This window comes from Leptinotarsa decemlineata, unplaced genomic scaffold (genome assembly GCF_025532065.1).
Source record: "Leptinotarsa decemlineata unplaced genomic scaffold, Ldec_3_MD MMD2_tig00026294_RagTag_RagTag, whole genome shotgun sequence".
Lineage (NCBI taxonomy): Eukaryota > Metazoa > Arthropoda > Insecta > Coleoptera > Chrysomelidae > Leptinotarsa > Leptinotarsa decemlineata.
The window spans coordinates 625,912-650,398 of NW_027412674.1; the positions used below are offsets into that span (position 1 = coordinate 625,912).

The window sequence follows — 24,487 nt, forward strand, 5'->3', positions numbered from 1 at the left end:
TTTGGTCCAATCGAACCGGGATTTATATTTTTAGCAATAGCATTGTTGTTTTTTTTTTTCAAGTCATAATTAAAACATTCGTACTTCTCTCGATTTAAATTCGTATTTATCTTTAGGTACGAACGCTCAACTCAGTTTCTGGCAATATTTCATGCACGTTTGGTTTTTTTTACCAGTGAATGTTCTGTTCAGGCAAAAAGTCGCTTTATGTCTCGATTCTCGCTGGTAGATGATTCAATAGATACTCATAGAATATTATATAATATAGTATATACTCTCTCATTTTATAATATCTCTCACTCACACATACTAAAATAATATTGTGTCTGCTTCATTATCTCTCATATAAGTTTGAATTATTCTCTTTGAAAATAAATAACTTTTTTTCATACTCATTATATGCCATCTCTATTGTTTAATAACTTTTATATAATTAAATAAATTAAAACTCTTTTCTCATTATCATCGCTCATGTATAAAGTACTTACTTACTTACTTACTATATATAAAAAGACTCTGATACCTCGTCATTGAACACAACATTGAGTTGTTTTTTTTTTCATTCTCGTTGTTCGAACTCGAACAGTTGACTTCGTTTTTTCTTTTTCTTCATTTTTTTTTGGTTCTTCGTAAATATATTGTAAATTTGTTATTTTCTTGGTCTTTGTTGATCTGAAATGGCGTATGCAAAGAAAATAAAACAATATATTTGCCCTATATTAGTAAATTAAAAAGTTTGAAACTGGTCCGTTCACGTGAATTTTCAGTGTAGATATAAACACATTGATACGATAGATGATGCTTTTCAGGAAAATCGCAGTAATTCAACTGCTTTATTAACCTCGACAGACAGCGATGATCTTCCCTCCCAACATGATATTCACAGTTTGTTTATGGACGAATTTTATGAAATCCAAACAATCTACACAAGAGAAACTACGAGTACTTGATTATTTATTGTCGGCCAGAAAATCTGAATGTTACTGTTGGTCATATATAACTCTCAACTAGTTATTTGGCTATTTTATTTATTACCTGAAAGTTTGTTGGGAATAGATATTACTGTCATTACTTCATTTCAGGTGACTTCAACATAGAACAGATATCAAAATTGATATCTCACCGTGCTCAACACTTAGATGAATCTATTTACAATTGCACTTTCTGTTCATTCAAATGTCGCCTCAAGCAGAATTACATCTCTCATATGAAAATGCATACTCCAGAAAAAATATTCAAATGCGAACATTGCACAAAATCATTCAGATTCAAGCAAAATCTAGAATCTCATCAATTGACTCATGCTGCTGAAAAAAGTTTATCTTGCGATTTGTGTGGGTTTCATACAAAGTTTTTGAGTCATATGATTGCTCATAAAAGAATTCACGCAGGTAAGTGGTGTGGTGGTACCTTCGTATGCTGGAAGGCCAGACTCTATTCACTATTCTTTTAAAATTGACAGATAAAACTTGTACTCTAATCAACAAGTTGATAAACGTGAAGAATAAAGATAAAACTCCTAAAAATATGAGCAATAATCACTCATTCCATTTGGAATATGTAGAAATATTTTCGAAGGATTTCATAGAAGATAAAAAATTACGATTGTATTGTTTTAAACAAAATAATTGAGAAAAAAATGAGACAATAAAAAATTCCCCGGAAATGTATATATAATCTATATGAAGTCAATCCGAACAGCTTAATAAAAGACTGATGTACGGGGTCTGATAAATTTACTAGTTAATACCACATAAAACCTTCCTCATAGAAATGATGATTAGACCTCGTAATTATACCACGCCGCCCATGCCATACAAAGAAACTACCGACGTTCGGCAACTATTCAGTTTTTATGTTATTCGAATTGACTTCGTATATACCAAGCCTCCATTATTTATCATTTTAATTTAACGCAGGAAATAGGGCTTCGCGCGCCTGTTTTACCACAGAAGCATCGCCGCTGAGATAGCGTTTCACTTGAAGAATGAGATCTCGCTGTTTTTTTAATTTTTCATGAAGGTATGCTTTTGTTAATGAATAAATTATTATCGTTTCTCTGCTCTTACAAATAGTTAAATGAAAGTTCAAATAAGGGACTTGAAAAGATTTCACCTCGTGGAGCCCTTTTTATATGTATACTTGAGAAAATCATGTGGTAAAGGTTTATAAAAGTTTTTTTTTGTTTATTATAATTTTTTCAAGTGAAAAACTTAATAGGTATCAAAGAAACGAGGGTAAAACATTTTTGTTTTATTATCAAATGACAGTAATTGATCTCGGTTGCAATATTTCAACTCATTTGTTAACAAATTGCTTATAAACACATAGAAAAAAATGATTTGTCATTTTGTTGATACTTTGTTAAGGTCCTTTTTTTTAATGATTTTTTTTATTTCAATACTTTAAATAATTAATTAAGAAAAATGTTTTCTTCTAAAAATCATTAATTGTGTTTCTCAACACAGTTTAAAAAAATTGCATCCATAATTTAATTGTTAATCATTTAAGAGTTCTCACAATTTTTTTCTAAAAGTGAATGTAATTCTAAAAACAAAACTATATGTAACAAAATACCAAAAATGTGAGTATGAGATGGCATTAAATGCTCAAAAAGCACACCGATCAGTTTAACAAAGGATAAATCAGTTGATTTTCGGGCTTGATAAAAGAAATCTGAAATCGACCGACCTTACGCGATCCTCACTCTACTATGTAGGTATAGTGATGTTTGTTACGTGTTCGGAAGTAGTCTGACCTTGCACGATCTGCTTCCTACTACATAGGTATTGTTGTAAAAATCAACAACAATACCTATGGTGTAGGAAGCAGATCGTTGTTGTTGATTTTTACTAGAATAAAAACAGTAAAAATCAGGTAAAAATCAACAACCATACTTATGTAGTAGGAGGCAGATCGTTGTTGTTGATATTTACCTGATTTTTGCAACAATACCTATGTAGTAGATCATGCAAGGTCAGTCTACTTCCGAACACATAACAAACATCACTATACCTATATAGTAGGGAGCGGATCGAGTAAGGTCGGCCGACTTCCTGAATACATCACTAGTAGATGACAATTGAGACTTTGTTGAAATGTTGAGATCAATCCCAGTGAGGATAATAACACAGAAAACGAACCAAAACCCGAAAATCAGTTGAAAATGAGCGACTTATATATAAATATTTTATTTATTTCACTAGTACAAAAAATGTCTTTGTTTTGGAGAATAAATCCTCATTACAATACAGGTCCGTATTTAAAAAATAAAGTTGATGATGAAATCTAATGAACGAAACGTCGCATTAGTTAGTTTATATCAAATTATAACAAATATGAAAACTAAATGGCAAAAAAATTAACTATTAAATTTCCCTATTTATTTATGGACAATTTGTTAACGAATGGCAAAAAAATTATCCTAGTTTTTTATATGAATTAAACTTTCACCTAAATATACCAGGCGAAATTTTTCCAGGTCGTTATTTAAACTTTTATTCAATTATTTGTAAGGGCAGAGATCTGATAATAATTTGTTGATTAATAAAAACATAACTTCATGAGGAGGATAACAATTTTGTGTCCAACATCCATTGTGAAATCTTTTGATAACACTTTTCTAGAGCTCATTCCGAATCGAACATGGAAGTAGAAAACTTCCATGGAATCGAATTAGATTTTGCTCATATTTTTAAGAGCTTTATCTTTATTTTTCATGTTTTCAACTTGTTGATTAAACTATTGACCTCTGTTGGAATATTATTTCAATAGGTTTATTGCCTCGTTTCAGTTATTTAATAAAGTTTGACGTTTATGATTGATTTCATTGAAGTATATTTGTACCATAAAATATTAGGCGATAATTAAAACTAGATTTCAGTTTATGGAAATTCCAAACTATTATTCTTATCAATGGCATCATGCCAATGAAGCCATTAACAAATTTGGAAGAGAATGCATTTTTAACCAATGATAATTGCCGTATTTGTAAAAAACTCTTCGAATTGGGTGATGTCAGAGTAAGAGATCATTGTCACCTGACGGGAAGGAAAGGATATGGAGGCTGCACATTCTCGATATAATTTGAATTAGAAGTTAACAGGTTTCATTTAAAAAAAAATCCATAATTGCAGCGGCTTTGAAAGCCATTTGTTCATTATTAAAGAGGTATTAACTAATAGAAACAAGGTGGATGTCATCGGCCAAACAAAGGAAAATTACATTTCTTCCACTATACTTCTATTGATGGGTTCCACAAAAGATAAATTTGGTAATTTTGAAAAAACAATTCCTGAAGCTGATATTTATCCATAACTTTATATTTTCATGACATCATCACTGCAGCAGTTAGGGTAGAGTATGTCAGATGAGCAATGTTATGAAACGCCAAGAAGCTTTCGGAAAATGAAAAATGTCTTTTCATGAGACAGTTTTCTCAAGGATTTGACCAAGTTGAATTGTACTGAGCTACCATCAAAATCAGAAACATATCTGACGATGATTATGAGAGGCAAAACGTGTATTATGGTCCTTATTCAATTGCGAAACAGGAGGCTATTCAGATTTGAAATGGGATGTATTAATTTCATGTGATATATTCAAAAATTTCCATGATATTTGTCTGAATAAAGCCAAAGTTTATAAAGCCAACTCTACAACGTTCTGCTAACTCGTTCCGCAATTGCAATCTTCTTGGTGCTAAATGTTGAGTAATAATTGATATATTATTATTTTTTATTTATTATTTGTTCAATTACAATGAAGTAAAATGCCCAGATGAGCGTAGAACATGTCAGTGTAATAAATATACAGTTAAAAACATTTAAAAATTAAAATCAATTAAATGTGAGACATTTTAGCAGGTAAAATCTGAAGGGATGGTATCTTTAAAATATTCATCAGTTGAGTAGTATGCTCTATTTAGAAGAAAGTTTTTAAGTTTATTTTTGAGTGTTGTTTTAGAGAGGCTTTTTAGTGCATTTGGAAGTTTGTTATAGATTTTTATTAGAGTATACGGTATATTTTTCTGAATAAAAGTAAAATTAGGAATATTAGTAACCAAATCTGCTTTATTTCTTGTTGGGTAGATGTGTGCTTTATCAAAGTCGTTAAAAAGCTTTGGATTGCTTTTAATAAACATTATGCTGTCGAGAATATACTGACTGTATAGGGTTAGTACTTTCTTTTCTATGAATAAAGGTTTACAGCTATCAGTTTGTTTGGATTTATGAATAATTCTAAGGCAACGTTTTTGAAGTGAAAAAATTTTTTTAACGTTCACAGATGCACCCCAAAAAATTAAGCCGTATTTAAGTCTTGAGTGGACTTGTGCATAATAGACAGACATTGACGCTTGAACATTTATTGTTTTAGTGATGACTCTTAGGGCATAGCAATGCCTTGCAACATTTTCTGACAAAGTATCCAGATGAGATTTCCAATCTAGTCTAAAATCTAGCTCAATTCCCAGGAATTTTGAACTTTTACTAGTTGTTATTGTTGATTTACCATCCGAAAAAGTATAATCATTTTCAGCTGACTGTGAGAATTTGATTACCTGTGTTTTATTAGGGTTCAGCTTTAGGTGATTTTGTGCAAACCAAGCTTCCAGGGGATATAGTGCTCACTCATTAGCGATGAGAATTTAGAATTATAGAACTCGATGCCATGATTATATTGAAGGTTTTCGGAGCACATTTGGCATCTTTGAGCATACTCCGCAATTTTATTTTTCAACGGCCTTGACCATACGTACTTCGAATAACAGTTGATCACTATGAGTATGTAACTGTGACCTTTATTTTCTTCAGCGTGTATTTGCATTTCCATCAAATCAATCTGCCGCAAATCCGAAAAACCCCTATTATTGTTTTTCATCGGGTAAATTTCGACGCACCGCCTTTTGTATCTCAATCATAACCTGCATTTTTGCGGCACTCATATCATTAATTTATGACAAGAGTCGATTCTAAGCAAGGGGGATATGATAATTGTCCAGCCCCCCAGTATTTAGGTGGAGCTTTAGCGGTTGACTGTTCAACTTTAACAACTCGCTCATCTAAAGTACCAACTCGCTCAGCGCAGTTCGGTTATTCTTGATTCAAAGTACGCTCTCGCATTGCGAATCATTTATGTAGCGGATTCTTCGGAAACGCTCAACGTTAATTCATTGGTTTCCAAATGCAATCATCGACCAAGTTTCCACTGCCAACATTCTGCAGCCGCCTATTCTGGATGTCATAATCTCCTCGTGGTGTTACAATGAATCCAACACCAGATCTCCCCCCCCCACAATTGTCCTACTAATGCTACCTCTCCTACGCCATAATTTGTCATTTATAGCATGCATTGTTAGAATATCTATGAGCACCTGAGCAAATCCTTCACATACCAGTGAATAATAAGCGAATAGTGTTAATAGATAATTCCCTCTTCAAGTAATTCCTCTATTATGGCCAATCTCATTATAGTCGCCGGTGAACTCCGAAGTAATCAAAGACAATCAACCAACTCTTTCAACTCATTACAATAAACATAATCAATATGTTTAATTCGATTACATGTTTTCTGGGAGGGTAGTTTCACCTTACCCTCTTCAGAAGGGTTCTACAGGAAATTCTCAATGGATAATAGCGGTAGGATTACTTCCAATTATTCGATTGAACACCAGCTTTCCTCTCATTATATTTATATGCCACCTTTGTTAATCTAATTATATTACCATAAACATCCCTGTCAGAACTGGACATTTTTCCATGAATATTAATTTATAATGTAACTTTTGTGTGTGCTTTTTCACGTCATCACCGCCGTCAGGTAGGTATCTTGGACGCTTCTGAATCTGGAGTTGCATTTCCATAAGAAAAACCATTCCGACATAATTTTTCCCGTGCCTCCCACCAGATTCTTCGATTTTATATTGGGGTGTACTTTTAACTATAGCTTTTGCGATAAATGGTGAAGCATTTTTACCTGAAGATTTTGGTATTGTATAAGGTGTATCTGTGTTGGTCGATATTTCTTTAAAAGGCTATTATCGGCTCATGGAGTTTTTCGAGTGTAGCTTGATCACCAAGACGATTACTCCTGATGATATCGATTTTTTTTCGAACTGCTTCCCTTGCTTCAATGAACTTTCTTTTCATAAAATTGCTTCATAGTTTTTACCCTCCATTGCGTTATGGATGTGGTACTGTGAACAATGAAGTGTCACACACGCTATTTATCACACGATTGAACCAATCCTTTTCGATAACGTCCGCTTTGTACTTCTCTATCCTCATCATTCACTAATAATCTCTCCCCCTCTCTCTCACACATATCTTGAAATCGCTTGTACGTCACATCAGGTGGCATATAATTGAACATCATAATAAAAGTTGAATCAACTGTTTCGGAATTGGACCAGATAAATCCTCATTTTTATGTCGGTCCATACTGAAGTATAATCGGATGCAGTTTCTCGCACATGGCATCATCGAAAATAAATATTGAATCATATTTGGCGTCCGATAATTCCACTTTTTCTGACGCGTTATCAGCGAAAGAGTAGAACCCCAATTATTTGCTGGGAGCTAGTACTTTACGTAAGTACTCATATTTGGGCTGATAAAGAGAGTGAATAAAGTTAAACAGAGAAATCATGACATTAGTCTTTCCACAGTTTGAAGGTCCGACAATGAACGGATAATGGGAGTAAAGTATCATGACGTTGTTTAACACCGCTTTCTTATTAAAATTATCGATGGTGAAATGCTGTTTCTGCTCAACAATGTATGGCAGTTGGAGACTATATAAGGGGGCCTCTTGTTGAATCCTTTATTTAAATGGGGATCAGCAGCCGATGCAGGTGTGCTCAATTACGGTCAAATAAAACGGGTTATGGAATAGTCAAGATTGAACAGTGGTGATCCAGCCGTCAATTAGTTGCATTTCGCATGTTAAGAGCACGACTTTTCATCTCGCAGAATCTAGACAATCTTACGGCCAGCCTCAGGGCGGACCAGCAGCTTTGAATCGATAGCTTTGTTAATATCAGTCACTAGAATAAAAGTACTGATGTCTAATTCACTTGCTTATGAATACACTGGCCCGTTACTTGATGGCAATTAATAACAGTATCCATGATAATAACGGTAAATAAATAAATAAATATCGTCTGCTAAGAAATACTATTTCAATCTTGCTGAGAATATTAATTGATGGATGTAAAAATATCGTCTGCTAAGAAATACTATTTCTATACTATATACTATACTATACTATTGCTGAGAATATAAATTGATGGATGTAGCCGTTACTACGTGGTAGGAGATCATCATGAAAATTGAGAAATAAGACTTCCTATGTTTTTATATCACTTGTATTTGTAACTAACGTTACTGCAGTTTCGTCCTATAAGGACATTTTCAAACAAAAAAACTATTAGTTTGAAGTTTATTCCTCAATTTTCTTGCTGAGAATATTTCAAGTCAGTATGTATCCGTTTGATTTCCACTCTGCCACTGTAAATTCTATTGAATAATATTCGTCGCTAATTATTTGTAGTGTTTTTAGAATAAATACACAATTGTATTGCTAATGTTCTGTATTCATTCAACGTATTTCTTGATATTTTATTCTAGTTCACACAATCTGTTATACATATTAACATATAGAATTACATTCAACAACAAAAATGAATTAATGTTATTCCATTTTAGCGGATATATATCGATGTTCATATCCCCATTGCAAATATACAACTTCTAAGAAAACTCAACTTGCTAGCCATGCTAAAACCCATAACGGTGTTCGTCCTCATACTTGTGGTATTTGTGGAAGGGGTTTTATGGAGAAATCTCATCTTGTTCGTCATGAACGTATACACTTGGAAGAAAAACCATTCAAATGTTCAAATTGTGATTATGCCAGCTCGAGAAGGGACAAGTTGAAGGAGCATTATACTAGGCATCATGGAGAAAACGCTTCAGCTAAAGTGCCATACAAAGCCAGACCGTTACGAAATAATAATAACAACACATCTTCCAGACCAAAATCACAGGTAAAAAGAGTGAGATAGTTTTAGTTTTTTATTGTCAAACTGATAAGGACACGAATAAATCGTTAATCGGTTAGAAATTCAAAGATAGGACTATATAACTAAATTCAAAATAATATTTCAAATGTTATAATTCTATTTATATTGTTCACAGTCCTCTCAAGAAACATCTCCTGGAACAACAGCTAATGCAAGCAGTGTAAATTTTACTCAAACGAACAGTACCACCGTGGCTCCTTCATCACAGTCAATGGGTTCAGAAATACAGGAGTTGATTATGCATCATCAAAGTCATTCTACTTCTGCTGGTGAGTTTAATTATTTGCAATATCTGAATATTTGAAAGATTTTTGAAAGTTCAGTTTCTGAAACAAAACATTGATTCAAATTTAATTTGGATCAAAAATTCAATTTGAAAACCGTTTAGTGAAATTTATTTGCTGTAGCAAAGAAGATTCCTATATCACCAATTATACCCTACAATATCTGTATTTTAAGATATAATGACTTACTTTAGACCCGGCACAGACTGGCGTACAACCAATCATCTGCAAATTATGCAGACGTTGTGAAAATTATTGAATACATTGGCAGTATTAGTATACAGGGTGTCCCATATAAAACTCCGCGGCAAATATCTAAAAAATTAAAAAGAATATCTATATTTTGTGAAAGCAGATAATTTTGGTGTCAAAGGGTCCTCTTATTTACGTAGAGATCCAGCACCAGGCGTCATCCGTTAGGGCGTCGCGACACCGACGCCAATATTTTTAAATGGTAACCCAGTATTTTCAATTGGTTTTTGAATCCCAAATTAAATTCTAAATTCAGCCATATAGCACATTGTAGTTTTCCTTGAATACTGATGAAAAAAGGCAATTTTATTGTGTATTATAAAGGCCATGAATAAGTCAAAATAAATGAAATAATGTATTTATCGATCTGTCAGAAGACCTGTCTGATTTGACGAAAGTGTATTCAGTTTTGTATTGGTTTTTCGTAAAATTGAAAAATGGTTCAATTTTCAAATGCAGAAAAGTTGGATATGATATGTATTTATGGCGAAGCAAGAAGAAATTCAAAAGAAGCAGTAAGAATATATGCTAATTGGCTCGAAATGGATGTTTTAATGAACGGAAGCGAAAAAACCAAAAACGGCTACTGATGAGAATCACAGTGTTGCAGTGCTAGGTCAAATGGTGTTTGAACCATATAGTTCTACCAGACAAGTAGCAATGCATTGTAACATTTCGAAATCGTCAATACAACGTATTTTGTCAAAAAACAAATTCCATCCATACAAAATACATTTGGCTAAAGAACTACATCCAGGTAATAATCTTCATATTTCATTTTTAATAACTAAAATATATTCCTGTATTCAGGAGATGCTGATAGAAGATTGAACTTCATTGCATGGTCGTCAACTCGTATTCATGATGATGATCAGTTTCTGAAAAAAATATTATGGAGTGATGAAAGCCGTTTCCATAAAAACGGTATAATAAACAAACATAATTGTCACTATTGGTCTGACGTGAACCCTCATTGGGTGCAAGAAACGAGATTTCAGTCTGTGTGAGGGGTTAATGTTTGGTGCGAAATCATTGATGGGTATTTGATAGGACCTCATTTTTTCGAAGGAATTCTTAATGGGTAGAGGTACTTGGTTTTTCTACATGTGTTGCCGAATCTCTTGGAGAATTTACCAATACAAACTCGACTGAATATGTGGTTTCAACAAGATGGGGCACCTCCACATATTAATAGAATAGTTACCCAATATTTCGATGATACTTTTAATGAGAAATAGATTGAAAATAAGGGTCCAATACCATGGCCAGCTCGAAGTCCAGATATTACTTCACTAGATTTCTCTTTGTGGGGATATATCAAAGACTTAGTTTATATGCAACGTCCACAAAATGTAGAGGATTTGAAAAATATTATCACAAATGTTTGTGCTTCCATAAGGCGAGAGACGCTTTTAGCTGTCACGAATCGGGAATTACTAAAAAGATGCAATATGTGTATTCTACGTGAAGGGAGGCAGTTCTAACACTTACTAAAATGATTCTTGTTATCACTAATTGATTTCATTATCATCATGTTAGTCGAGTTATGGTCAAAGTAACATATTTTTTGGTAATTTGAAACATTAATTTTAATTTGTAAAGAAATACGCAACTAGATAAAATTGAATAGACAATGAAATCATAACTGATAGATTCATTTCATTAAACTCGTATTATTTATTTTTTATTTATTTAATATCGTTTAATGTCTTAAGAACTAACATCTTGTTGACAAACACTTTGTAACTCTAATGCGTGTTACCATACGATAGATGCAATATATGAAATAGGGAATAAGCTTTTTTCCATTGGCAGGTACTTATTAAACACTAAGTTACAATGTAAATAATACTAAGTTCAGATCATAGATGAGGGAGAGAGTATCTTATAAATATGTATAAATTAAGTTTTTATGTATAAATAAAATTGTCTTAAAAAATTAAAATTGTAAGATAAAATTAAATTAAAATTAAAATAAGATTAAAATTAGAGTTGCACTTGTATAGATAAAATTAATATTGTATAAATAAAATTAATGTTGTATAAATAAAGTTGTCAATAGAATTAAAATTTGTATAAATGTCAAATTATTGCATTCATTTTGACTTATTCATGGCCCTTTTTATAATATGCAATAAAATTCCTTTTTTTCATCAGTATTCAAGGAAAACTACAAGTGTACTATATGACTGAATTCAGAATTTAATGCAGAATCCAAAAATGAATCAGAAAATTTAGGTTACCATTTAAAAAAATTGGCGTCGGTGTCGCGACGCCCTAATGAATGACGCCTATTGCTGGATCTGTTCGCAAATAAGAGGACCCTTTGACATCAAAATCATCTGCCTTCACGAAATATGGATATTCTCTCTCATTTTTCAGATATTTGCCCAGGGAGTTTTATATGGGACACCCTGTACAGGCTGATTCACGGTGGATGGCACATTAGACGTTTCTGGTGAACCAGACAACGGATCACTTTGAAAATTTAATGGAGGGCATATTCGGACATTCTCTAGCCAACTAAAATATTTTCGACAATGCGGTGTTGCCACTTCTATTAGAAAGCAGTAGCAACTTTGATTTTTCAAATGGAACACTCTGTATATAATATTATTTTTGGAATTTCCAACAATTGCCCGACAACTTTTCTTGATATTTCCCTATACCTATCTGTTACCGTTTTCGAAATAAAAATTAATTTCAATTTTTTTCTTCGAAAATCATGACTTCTAAAAATGCCGATATCTTTTAGTTGAGAAGTACTATGATATCGAAATTTGGTTTGGAGTTAGGTGATACTTGGACACTTCCCACACGTCAGCCTAATCTCCGTTACTTCAATACAGGGTGGTAAAAAAATACAGTTTTTTCGTTTGCTTGAAAAAGTTGCTGAAATTTGATTATTTTAAATGGAACACCCTGTATATTATTGAAAATTCGGAAAGCTGCTGAAATTTGCTTTCTTTCTATGTATATCATACCTATACCTAACTAGTCAAGTTTCGGACTTATGAACATTTATTTGTGAAAATGTCCCTTCAGAATGGTATTTCCATTCGGTATTTGGTTAGCAGGCCATGATTACTATTTGACAGTAGCGTTGTGACATTCTCCTAATAATATCGACATTTTCGTCACTTCAGAAGTTGCAAATACCTTCAAAACGATGGAACAAAACTATTCAAACGAAGTTCTTATGAATTTGTTTATTATTTTTGGACAGTGTGACAAAATTATCAGCAGAACATGTAGAGAGTTCAATGAAATGTATCCGAATCTACCGCCAATGAACCTCAAGAAATTTATACGAATTCAGAACAATTTCAATATGTTTGCATAAACTTTAAAAAAGCACCAAGAAACTTGAAATTGGAAATATTGATATGAATAATTATAAAAAAGTAAAACAATCATGTGGAATATTTCAAAATATGTTCGAATCGCTGGCCGTTCACTTCCAAGCACTTTAAAATGCGGGTGTTGACTGCTTTCGTGGTGGCAGATCTAATTGATCCGTTGTCTGGTTCACCAGAAACGTCTAATGTGCCATCCACCGTGAATCAGCCTGTATAGTGTTACTCTCATATAAGCCAACACAGTCTAGCGAATGCGCGTGTATACGACGCTCATTTGCGTTGGCTCTTGAAAGAAAACATATTTCAAAATCGTCCACATAATTTGCCCCTCGTTGATTGTATGCCTGTCTGCACCGGGTCTTGACATATAATAATTTTAATTATATGAATAGATTCCACCAAAATGATTACATACTAGCATACATTGTAACTCGAACTTACCTTTTTTTTTTTTTCTACTACTTGGGAGCCGTCTGACTTGTCCGTATCTGCCATGTCTCCTGTTTGACCAAAAAATGTCAGAGATTCTACCTATTCTTCAAAGTTCGACTAGGTCACATTTATTAAGGTTTACAAGAAATTCTTGATAGAATTCATTTTGTTCATGAGTCTATTCTTTTTTTAAAAGTTGGTGTTTAAAGCAAGAGTGACTTCCTATAGTTAATTAATTAATTTAGGAATGTTACAGTGTTTTCGGTACTTAAGGCACCATTTATATCATATCATCTTTCTATCCTGATTTTCAGCCACTTCTATATTATCGATTTCATTGTAAGATAATAAATTCAAAAATGCTAGTAATAGAATTCTATTTATGTTATTTTTCCCAGAGAATACTTATAGAAAATGGTTTTTTCCTCTTGGATATCCTTTCATGAAAAATAAAACTTCAAATGTATTATAACCTGTTTAAAATCTGTTTTTCATTCAATATTCCAGCTACAAATCTAACAGCAATAAATTCAAATTACCACCATTTTGGAGAGCCCTCTGAATTTCACCATTCACATAATCATGCCCACAATATCCATAACCAAATCATTGGAGCCTCGAGCAACAACCAGCGTTCCACGACCCAACAACACAATAATAATATCGTCAACCACCACATGTTGACGTCGAGAACAAATCCTGCAACTGCAACATCGACAGCTGCTGCAGTTGCTGCAGCTATGATGTTGGACCCCAGATTTCATCATGGGTCAACGGTAAGATTCAACTCAACATTATTAAATGAATAATTTTTTGACTTTTTGTTTGAAACTTTCTCAACCCATTCAAAACCATGTTGAATTTAATTTTTGTGCAGATTTATGTTCAAAATGAATTTTGTCTAATTGACATTTATAAATAGAACAAGGAGGGAAAATACTTTGGTGTCTAATTTGAGGAATATAGCTTAAGGAATGATTGAAACTTAATGAATAGCAAATGAAGAAAAATCAACATTTTAATGAAAGAAAACAATTTCTATACCTTTGAAATTAAAATCGCCCTTTTTTACATTATACAGGAGAAAACAAATATAATGATGACCATCAGGCAAGATCAGCAAAATAGCATTAGTGAGATGATGGCCAGCTGTGATAATGGGTTGGATTCAGAACTATCATGTGCTGGTTGCAGGTTCAACCAATGCCTGGTCTTGACAATTTTAAACATGGCCTTGATTATGGAACATGAAAGATGGCATGCTTTGAGCTTATGCTCAGTGATTTCTCATTTACCCATGACTTTTCCCTTTTTGTTCAGTACAATGAGTATTGATAGGGATTGTTAATTTTATTTATTGTTGGACAACAGTACCAACCGTTATCTAAATGAAAATATCTACATCTACAAACACCATGAGTCTTCAGTGATACCAATCGGTCCCAGGTTTCGGTCATATTGTCCGAGAATATGTTTGATGTTTGTTCCTCCACATATTTCGAAATTTCTGTTTTATTCGATCCCGATACATGCATATGTTACCATGGGTTCCATCACCTTTGTGTTTATCCAATACATCATGTCTGGTTTAAGCCCCCATATCTTTTGTAGTTGTGTCTGGCCAGCATCAGTGCTACCTCCGCCTTATCTTTTATTAACTCTTCCTAGATGTTGGTTGGAGACCAACCTGGGATCTAGTATCACTCCTAGATATTTGACCTCTCCCGACAGATTTATCCCATCACCTCAAAGTTTCAGAGGTACCAGACCCTCTTTTGTCAATTTCATCGGGCTTGTGTTCAGCCCTTCTTCATTGATCCATTTAGTTATAATATTCAGAGTTTGCTGCATGTGTCCCTTTACTATATTATATTTGCTTCGACCTTTGTGTTCATGTTGGTCCAGAAGGCGTAGTAACTCGTCCATTACAAGGCTCCATAAGAGTAGGGACAACCACCCCACTTCACCCTGAAGACAACTGCTTAGTACCCGTGCCACTACTGCCTCTGCCATTATGGTTGTACAATATACCAATCTTCCTCTAAGCATGCAGACTATCCACCTACAGCTTGACTGAGTCATGGCCGGTGGGAGAAATCGTAACTGCGTAAAGTTTGGGACAGTGTATGCCAAGGAAAGTATTGGGAAAAAAGGAATAGAAACTTGTGTTTGCTTTACGTAGTACGGCTCAAATAATCTAACAGACCGATAACAGATTTCTACACATCTACTACACATCTTGAGGGAGGGGCTCATGATTTTGTCTGGCAGCTGTACAGCTTGTGCTGTCGATCCCTCTTCTCCTCAACATCTGGATGATTGATTCTTTCCATGTCCAAGAAAACAGCTGAAAGCACTTCCTTATAAACATATTCTGCTTTTTCTGTCGACATACATGATCTATAATAGGCATATTGGTCCGATGCACTGGTCTGTTCTTGTAAGCATATTCTGATTTTTCCTTGACTCGACATAAAGCTGTTTCTCTCGACATATACCTGATCTGTAGATATATTGGTCTCAATGCAGTGGTCTGGTAGCCAATGCTATGTCCCTAATATGCCTGGAAAGTAATTTCATTAATATCTTTAATGTAAAAGACATGAGACTGATTTGTTTCAAGGCCTTTGCCGAGTCTTTTCCGATTTTTCCAGGTTTTGGAATGAAGGTGGCCTTATTTAGCCAATGTTTGGTATAAATCCCAGAGCCAAACTTGTTCTGAGGATTAAACACAATTGAATATATAATAAAGAAAATAACTTTTGTTTAATTTCTGAGTTAATTATTTGTTACGACCGGTTTCTACAAAATAAATAGGATACTATCGAACAAGTTAAACATAGTTGTTCAAATAAAAGTTCCGGGCCTTTTTGCAGTGTTGTCTTCACATAAATGGAAACTTTCTATAGAGAGCTTCGAGAATCTGCGTCCGTTTAGCTGATCAACTCTAAAACTCCGAAAAATATTATTATATTTTTATTATACATTCACCAACGACTGAGCGGCCATGGATTCCTGAGTTTGGAGTATCTACTCAACAAATGTGGCTGTAACATGTAAAGTCATCAGGGATTCGGCAGACTCCGTGACCATAAAAAATAAAGGAAAGAAACCGATAAACTAGGCTTTGTTTATGAACTGAATGAGGTAATCAATTGGAATGAACTCGCTCAATGATAAGCCCATATAAAGCAGCAGAGATGAATTTACTCTTGAGGCTTACATAGAGATAAACTAATGCATCAGATCTTCACTAGTATTGAAGACCTGGGCTTATCCCAATAACCAGAGCTTTGCTTTCCTTGGTCAAATATTGCCCAAAAGAAGGAAAAATAAATTAGACGCCGTGCCGTGCTTTACTCTTTGAACTCTGCCCAGACCACTCTGTTGAAATGGTTGCATTTATTATAGAACTCTTTGATGGAATGATGATGGGATATCATCAATTTGTAATAAATTATAGGATGGCCAATATTAATATTACTGGAGGTTTTTCCCAACACCAAACCGTTATTTTAACACCTTGACACATGTCGATCACCAAGTGATCATCTTGAAGAGAGACCTTCCTCTTGAAGATGATCACTTGGTGATCAAAACTCGTGTCGAGGTGTTGGGAAAATATTCATTGCTACACCAAAGATTCCAAACAGTGCATCACAAGGTGGCCAATATACTAAAATTACATTACACTTTTTGAGTCAGGGGTGTTGCTAACCACCAAGCAGCACTGCAGTGCTTTGAGTTAAGATTTCAAGAAATCATCTTCCAGTGTATACCTTTTCCAAAAAAAAGAAGTTTTATATCTAACAAAAAGAAATAGTTTATTTCAATGTGCCAAAAATCAAGTGGAATTTATTGCTAAGAAAACTCTGGTTTGGTTTCTTTTTTTCTAAGAGAAATGAACTGAGGGCACACATTCCTTTCAAATAAATTGTATTTGCATTATAAGTGCAAACAATATGAATTAAATTTCTGATTTGAATCTCGAACCCGTCTCAATAAGTCAACTAAGAAATCGGATGATATCTATCAGAAATCTAGTTTGCTATGTAGAAGATTCCACTTATTTCAATTGATTACCGATCAATATTTAGCAAAATGTTTTTCAGGTGCCATATCATCCTACCACCACTCCTGTGTCAATGGCAATGGCTGCTGTGCAATCGTCTCAACAAATTCAGGCAACTGGACAACCAACCGAATATACTCCTACTTTGCAAAATTGCATGACACTTTTCTAGTCAAAAATATAATTGTCATTTATATAAAAACATTTTGTTATTTAGTGTGTATCAATATTAATGCAAGTTTTTGTTATTAGTCGAAAGTACAAAATTGTGATTCATTTGATATATTTTGTTATTTAGTATTTATCAACATTATGATTGTTTGAGTTTTATTTATTTCGTTTTGTTTTCAAATCAAATATGCACTTCAAAATAAATTAATATACTGTCAAAAAATTATAGTGTTTATATTGTGAAAGTGTCGAGTACGAAGTACTTTGTGTTTGCTGTCATTAAATTTAATGATTTGTTTTTTACAATTGTCCAATGAAAACATCCATTCTCAAACTCAAGAAATCTGCATGCTTATATGACAAAATTATTAGAAGTAATGAGTCAAGGGCAGGCTTAATTAGAGATAATCCAACTCGGCATTTTGAAAGCACCCTGCTTGGGAAACTTTTCAAAAATGACCGTTTATTGGAAGGTTATATACCCAAAAAACAGTTTGAAAAAATGTAGGGTTTATTCACCCAAAAAATTTTTTGTAACTTGATTTCAAAATGAGTTTCTCCGTTACTAGCTCCTGTCACCTCACCAAGTCGAGACTTGGGAGTCAAAAATTGATTAGCTCTTACCTTTTACTTGCATGATTTCTAGCATGGATCGACCCCGCTGGATTGGATTATTCAGTGTATACCACTGAATAATCCAATCCAGCGGGGTCGATGACCCAAACTTTATTCAATCTTAAAATAATTACAATCCATACAATGTTACAGTGAAACCTGAATAAACAATTCTAAATAAATATCAATTATCCTATAAAGGGTATTTCAAATTCGATCCTCCCTTGGGATCTCGGAAACTATGGGAAATACGAAGATGGTTGAATTGGAGCAAAGTTGCGCATTTACCTGAATAACAATATGCCGTTGAGAAAGTTCTGAAATTTCGAGTATATCCGGAAAAAACAGAAATTTCGCAAAATGGTTTTTATTTTTTTTCAGCTTCATTTTCCGAAGGATTCAAATATAAATTGCACTTCCACATTGCCACTTTTTCCCTGCTACATAATGGTGTTTTCAGATTTGCTCTCCGACGTTTCCACCATCATCAACTTTATTTTTTCTTATGTGTGCTACATTACATTCTTTCTGTTTTAAATATAACCAGATTTTACCTTTTTAATGATGTATCATAAGTTATCATTCTTTTTCCAAAAATTGGAGATATTGAAAAAAATTAATTTTTATCATAATAGGCTTTGACTTTGGTGTTTATGAATTTGACTTTCAATTTGTTGCACTCAGTGACATTTTGTTATTGTACCAGTCATTGAATTTTTGGCGAAAAATGGCTTTTACGAATGAAGAAAAAAGAGATATGATACAAATTTATAACAAATACGATAGAAACAGTGTTACGACATTTGAAATGTATTTAAACTTGTATCCCGAAAGAAGACAACCACATCGAACTATGTTCAAGTCATTGGATCAAAATCTCACCGAGTTTGGTTCATTTGAAAAACCGAGGAAAAAATACGGAGACAGAAAGGACCAGGAAACTAAAGAAAATTTTATAAATGAGTTGTGTATGAGGTAAATTAGACATGTCCTTTTCGATGAAAATAGCACTTGAACAAATAACAATAATTTACTAAAATGTGAAGACAAAAGTAAATTACAGCAAATGCTCAAAATGCTGGCCTTCTTCAAATATTATTCACTGCACGATTAATTTCCCTCCTTCTCAATCTTCCAAACTCTCTAACAATGCTATGTTGAAGGTCCTCAATATTTTGATATTCCCTCTGACCATAAACTCTATTTTTCAGTGTACCCCATAAGAATGTATCCATAACACTTAAGTCTGGAGACCTTGCTGGCCACCTCACTAAACCATTATTCCCTATCCATTTATTACCAAACCTTTCAGTCAGGTAATTGAATACTCGTTTGGTAGTGTGTGGTGGAGCACCATCATATTGAAACCCGATGTTATACTTAGCCAAAGGTAGAGCATCCAAATAGTCTACGAAAATAGACATTAAAAACTGGTGATGAGTTTCTCCATTCAGAATTCCGTCAAATAAATGACCCAAAATTCTATCTTTGGAAAATTCTGCCCATATGTAAATACTAAATCGCACTTGAGGTTGAATTTCTCGGAACTGCCTGGGGTTGTTTATGCTCCAAATGTGTTTGTTATTTCAGTTGAATATCCCACAATTCGTAAAAGTGATTTCATCTGTCCAAATTACATTTTCCAGAAAAACAGGAAATTCAGGTCTTCTTATTAGCCAATTACAAAATTCTAATCGCCTTTCGGGAACACCTGCATGCAATTTTTGAGATATGTGTATTCTCTAACATTTTAAACCGCTTCTTTGAGATGTCTCCTAGCACTTGTATGACAAATATTAATTTCGGAAAAAATTTGACGTGTAGATCTACGCCAGGTCCATGTTCATCTGCAAATTATTAATTTTTATTGAAAAGGACACAATGTCTAAATTACCTCATTTATCAAAATGTCTAAATCACCTCATACATACCTCATTTATCAAAATTTCTTTAGTTTCCTGGTCCATTCTGTTTCCGTATTTTTTCCTCGGCTTTTCAAATGAACCAAACTCTGTGAGATTTTGATCCAATAACTTGAACATAGTTCGATGTGGTTGTCATCTTTCGGGATACAAGTTTAAATACATTTCCGATGTCCTAACACTGTTTCTATCGTATTTGATAACTTATGATACATCATTGAAAAGGTAAAATCTGAGTCTATTCAAAACAGAAAGAATCTAATGTAGCACCCATAAGAAAAAATAAAGTTGATGATGGTGGCCGGAAGACGAAACGTCGGATAGCAAATTTGAAAACACCATTTTTAGCAGAGAAAAAGTGGCAACTTGAAAGTGCAATTTATTTTCGAATCCTTCGAGAAATGAAGCTAGAAAAAAATAAAAACCATTTTCCGAAATTTCTGTTTTTTCCGGATATCTTCGGATATACTCAGAATTTCAGAACTTTCTCAACGGCATATTGTTAGTCAGGTAAATGTACAACTTTGCCCCCAATTTAACCATCTTCGTATCTTTCATAGTTACCGATATCCCAATGGTGAGGAACGAATTTGAAACACACTGTATATACACTTTATCAGAAAAAGAAAAAAAAAAATAATTGAACAAAACACAAACTCGTCAAAATACAGCCGTTTTCAGCTCACCATACTATAATGTTATAACAATTGGTTTTGAATATCAAAAAACACAAGAATCCAGTAATATTTATTTTACCAGAAGGCACTAACATCTAAGTTTCACAAATCAGATCATGTAAATTTGAAAAAGTCTGTCCGTATTGAGAAGACCGTCACTACTTCGGTTTTCTGATTTGGCATGCTGGTAGCTTGCCTCTCACCCGTCCCGTTCATCCCTCACCACACTCTCTGCCCACCCATTCATTCGCAGCACGTATCCATTCATTTCTTCTTCCATTGCTATCTCTCAGTTGCATTCCTCCCTTTTTTTGTTCCAGTCGTTCTTTTCATTCTCGCTACCCAACTCTCCATCCATACATCTTTCAAGCACATGTTTTGCCGTTTCAGGCTCCCCTATCCACATGGGCAAGGCACCTCCGGTCCCAAGTTGAATCTGGCCAGGTAACCCGGAAAGTTACCGTGCCCCGTGAACAGTTGAACTGCCTTCCCAGACAATCTAGTGATTCATACCCGACTGTCTTACAAACTCTGTAGAGCAGTCGCCCAGTCATACCGTTATCCCATTTCCGCTGCCATTCTTTCGTGATACATTCCTTTATCCTCTTTCTCTCTTCACTCTTGCTACTCATTTTTCTTACATTCCATGATATGCTATCCTTTCTCATATCTTTAATGGTCTCCTCGTGGGCCTTTTCATTTTCCAGGTTGTCTTTTTGATGTCCCTTTCGTGCTCCCCTTTCACTCTTCAATCATTTTTTGAATCATAGCCACCCTTTTGTTGTTCACTTGTGTCGCTTTCATCCTTTCCACCGTCATGGCAGAGTCACTAATTACTCCAACATTATATTATTCATACCCCACATATCTATCACTCTCTCTATCTCAATCAATTCCGCTTCGTTCACGCTGTTCTGTCCGGAAATCCTTTCATTCCCTAGAACCTACTCCTTTCATACGTCTCTCCTCGTCCACCCTCGCTTCGGCATCCACATACACCTCTGTCATCCCCTCGTCTTGCATCTCCTCAAGCAACATCCCTTGCATCTATGGGAGTATCTTGTCTGTACCTTTCATTTTGTCTTCAGTCTTCCTTTCACCCTTCATTCTCCTCTCATGGTATCTGGCCCCGGATTCCGACAGCCATCTTAATTTCAAACAGGTTGGAGCCTGGCTCCCTTACCCTTACGTCTGACGCTAGTCAGAAGGACAAATGGATCATAACTGATCATGGGATGGCGGCATGAATGTCCTCAGACATCAGTACCGCCCTTCACGGTGAACTCCTGCCTGGCTGGAGTGTTTTGGATGAAGGGAGAATAGAATAGAATAGAATAGAATAGAAATTTATTCATCATTAAAAGATTTTATACATGTGGTACATACAGCATAAAACTTTATCAGACTAGTCAGAACCGAACACAAAGCAATTGTGCTTATCTATAGTTAGTGTATATATACATGTTATTAGAAGTTAAGTAGACATAATAAAAAGATGCAAGAACAGTGACAAATAATATATGCAAGTAGCTTAAATTAGTTAAAATTGTGAAATCTATTTTTTTTTTATTATTATTTGTACAAGTAAAATAAAGTAACTACACAATAATAGCTAGAGTTGAAGAAATTCTTCAGTGAAATTACAAGTGTTTCCAAATAGCTGAAGTGCTTTATTATAGCAGATGATACCTTGATAACTTGAGGATCCCTGACCAAGAGCCAGTCGAGAGTAGGGTAGTCGCAGTTCATTACCATTCCGAGTGTGATGTTTATGTATCATGTTATTTTTAATGTAGCTTGATTCATTTTTCTTGATATTCATTGTTATGATTAATATATACAGTGAAGGCAATGTTAAGAGTGCCAGTTCAGTGAAGGTATTTCTACAGGATTCTCTGTGACGTAGACCTGCCATACATCTTATTATCCTTTTTTGCATAGTGAATACTTTTGTCATATGGGCGGAATTTCCCCAAAAGGCCAGCCCATAAGACATTGCAGACTGTATGAGTGCAAAATATGTCAGTTTGAGTACCTGCAATGAAACAGTTCCCCGTAACTGTCTCATTACAAAACACAAGCTACTCATTTTTGAGGTAAGATTTTCTGCATGTAGTTCCCAAGTCAGTTTTTGGTCAATTGTAAGTCCTAAGTATTTAATATGACTGACCTGCTCTATAGATTTATGATCGATTCTTATGAGGGGACTGTAATCATATGTAGTATTTTTTTGTTGGAAGAGCATGAAGACTGTTTTGTTTATATTAACTTGTAAACCATTATTTTTACACCAGTGTGAGAATTCTTCTGCAGTTTTATTTGCAACTTCTATCGAGAGTGGAAGGTTGTTTTTCGCTACTATTAGGCTTGTATCATCTGCATATGCTATAGTTTTATTCGGTAACAAAGATGCAAGTATTATATCACTCATAAAGATGATGAAAAATAGCGGGGCTAGTGTTGATCCTTGTGGGACCCCCATTTTAACAAGGGCAGGTTCTGATTTTACCGAATCAATAACTACTACCTGCATCCTGTTTTTTAGATATGAGGCAACCCAGTCATTGGCTATCCCCCTAATCCCTATTCGGTTAAGTTTTTCAAGAAGTAATTCATGATTAATGGTGTCGAAAGCCCTAGTAAGATCAAAATATAGGCACACTGGAAATTGCTTCTCATTTAGGTTCATATATACGTGATCACAGAGTTCATTTATCGCAGTAGATGTTGATCTTTTCTGCCTAAAGCCGTGCTGGCAATCAGGAATAATTTTGTGCTGTTCAGTGAATTTACTCAATCTCATATAGTAGCTATAATCAATTATTTTTGCTAGTTGTGATTGCAGACATACGTTTCTGTAGTTTTTTACTTCATTTTTTGATCCTTTGTTTTTATAGATCGGGACAGATTTTGATATTTTGAGCGCATCCGGATAAATCCCTTCACAGAATGATTTGTCTATAATGTATGATAGGGGATGACATATAATGTCACTGACAGCCCTCAAGGTTTTTCCATGTATTTCATCTACACCTGGAGTTGGCGTTTTTGTTGTTTTTTTTATAATCTCTTGAACCTCCATTGGGGTTGTCGAGTATAGAAATAAACTATTGTTAAAAAATGATGCTAATTTTATATCTTTCTTTGGCTCGATTTTCTCAATATTTATGAAGAAATCATTGAAGTAATTACCAATTGCTTCCCTATCTGTTATTATATCATTGTTGTTAGTGAGTTCAATTGTATTTCTAGTTTTTGTGATGTTTCTACTTTCATTAATAATTTTCCAGCTCTCCTTGTTTACATTACTTGCATTCAAGATTCGTTTATTATTGTACTCTGTTTTAGTTTTTTTTATTAGCTCTTCATATAGGTATTTAAGTTGTTTGTATTTGTTTTTTATGACTTCATTATTAGTAGACTTAACTATTTTACACATATCACATACCATTTGATGTAGCTCTTTGATGTCCCTAGTTATCCAGGGTTTGTCCCCATTTTTAGTTGTCCTTACTTTTTTCAGTGGAAATGCATTATAGTAATGGAATTGAAATATTGTATAGAACATATCGAAACTTTGATTTACATCTGTGTATTTGTACACATCTTCCCATTCTTCGT

At 34.1% G+C, this 24,487-nt stretch overlaps 1 protein-coding gene across 3 annotated transcripts in view; it reads left to right on the forward strand.

The window, feature by feature from the left end:
• The window catches only part of LOC111510765 (uncharacterized), a 29,732-nt gene extending 11,921 nt beyond the window's left edge, over positions 1-17,811 (forward strand). The window contains exons 5-9 of one of the 3 annotated variants that reach the window (XM_074180121.1): positions 1,083-1,391; positions 8,706-9,046; positions 9,198-9,351; positions 13,917-14,185; positions 17,522-17,811. In XM_074180121.1, the coding sequence (XP_074036222.1) occupies positions 1,083-1,391; positions 8,706-9,046; positions 9,198-9,351; positions 13,917-14,185; positions 17,522-17,653 (1,205 nt within the window). In that variant the 3' untranslated portion in view covers positions 17,654-17,811. The remainder of the gene's footprint in view (positions 1-1,082; positions 1,392-8,705; positions 9,047-9,197; positions 9,352-13,916; positions 14,186-17,521) is intronic. The other 2 variants (XM_074180122.1, XM_074180123.1) reach the window with 2 other exon arrangements.
• The last annotated feature ends 6,676 nt before the right edge of the window (positions 17,812-24,487 follow it).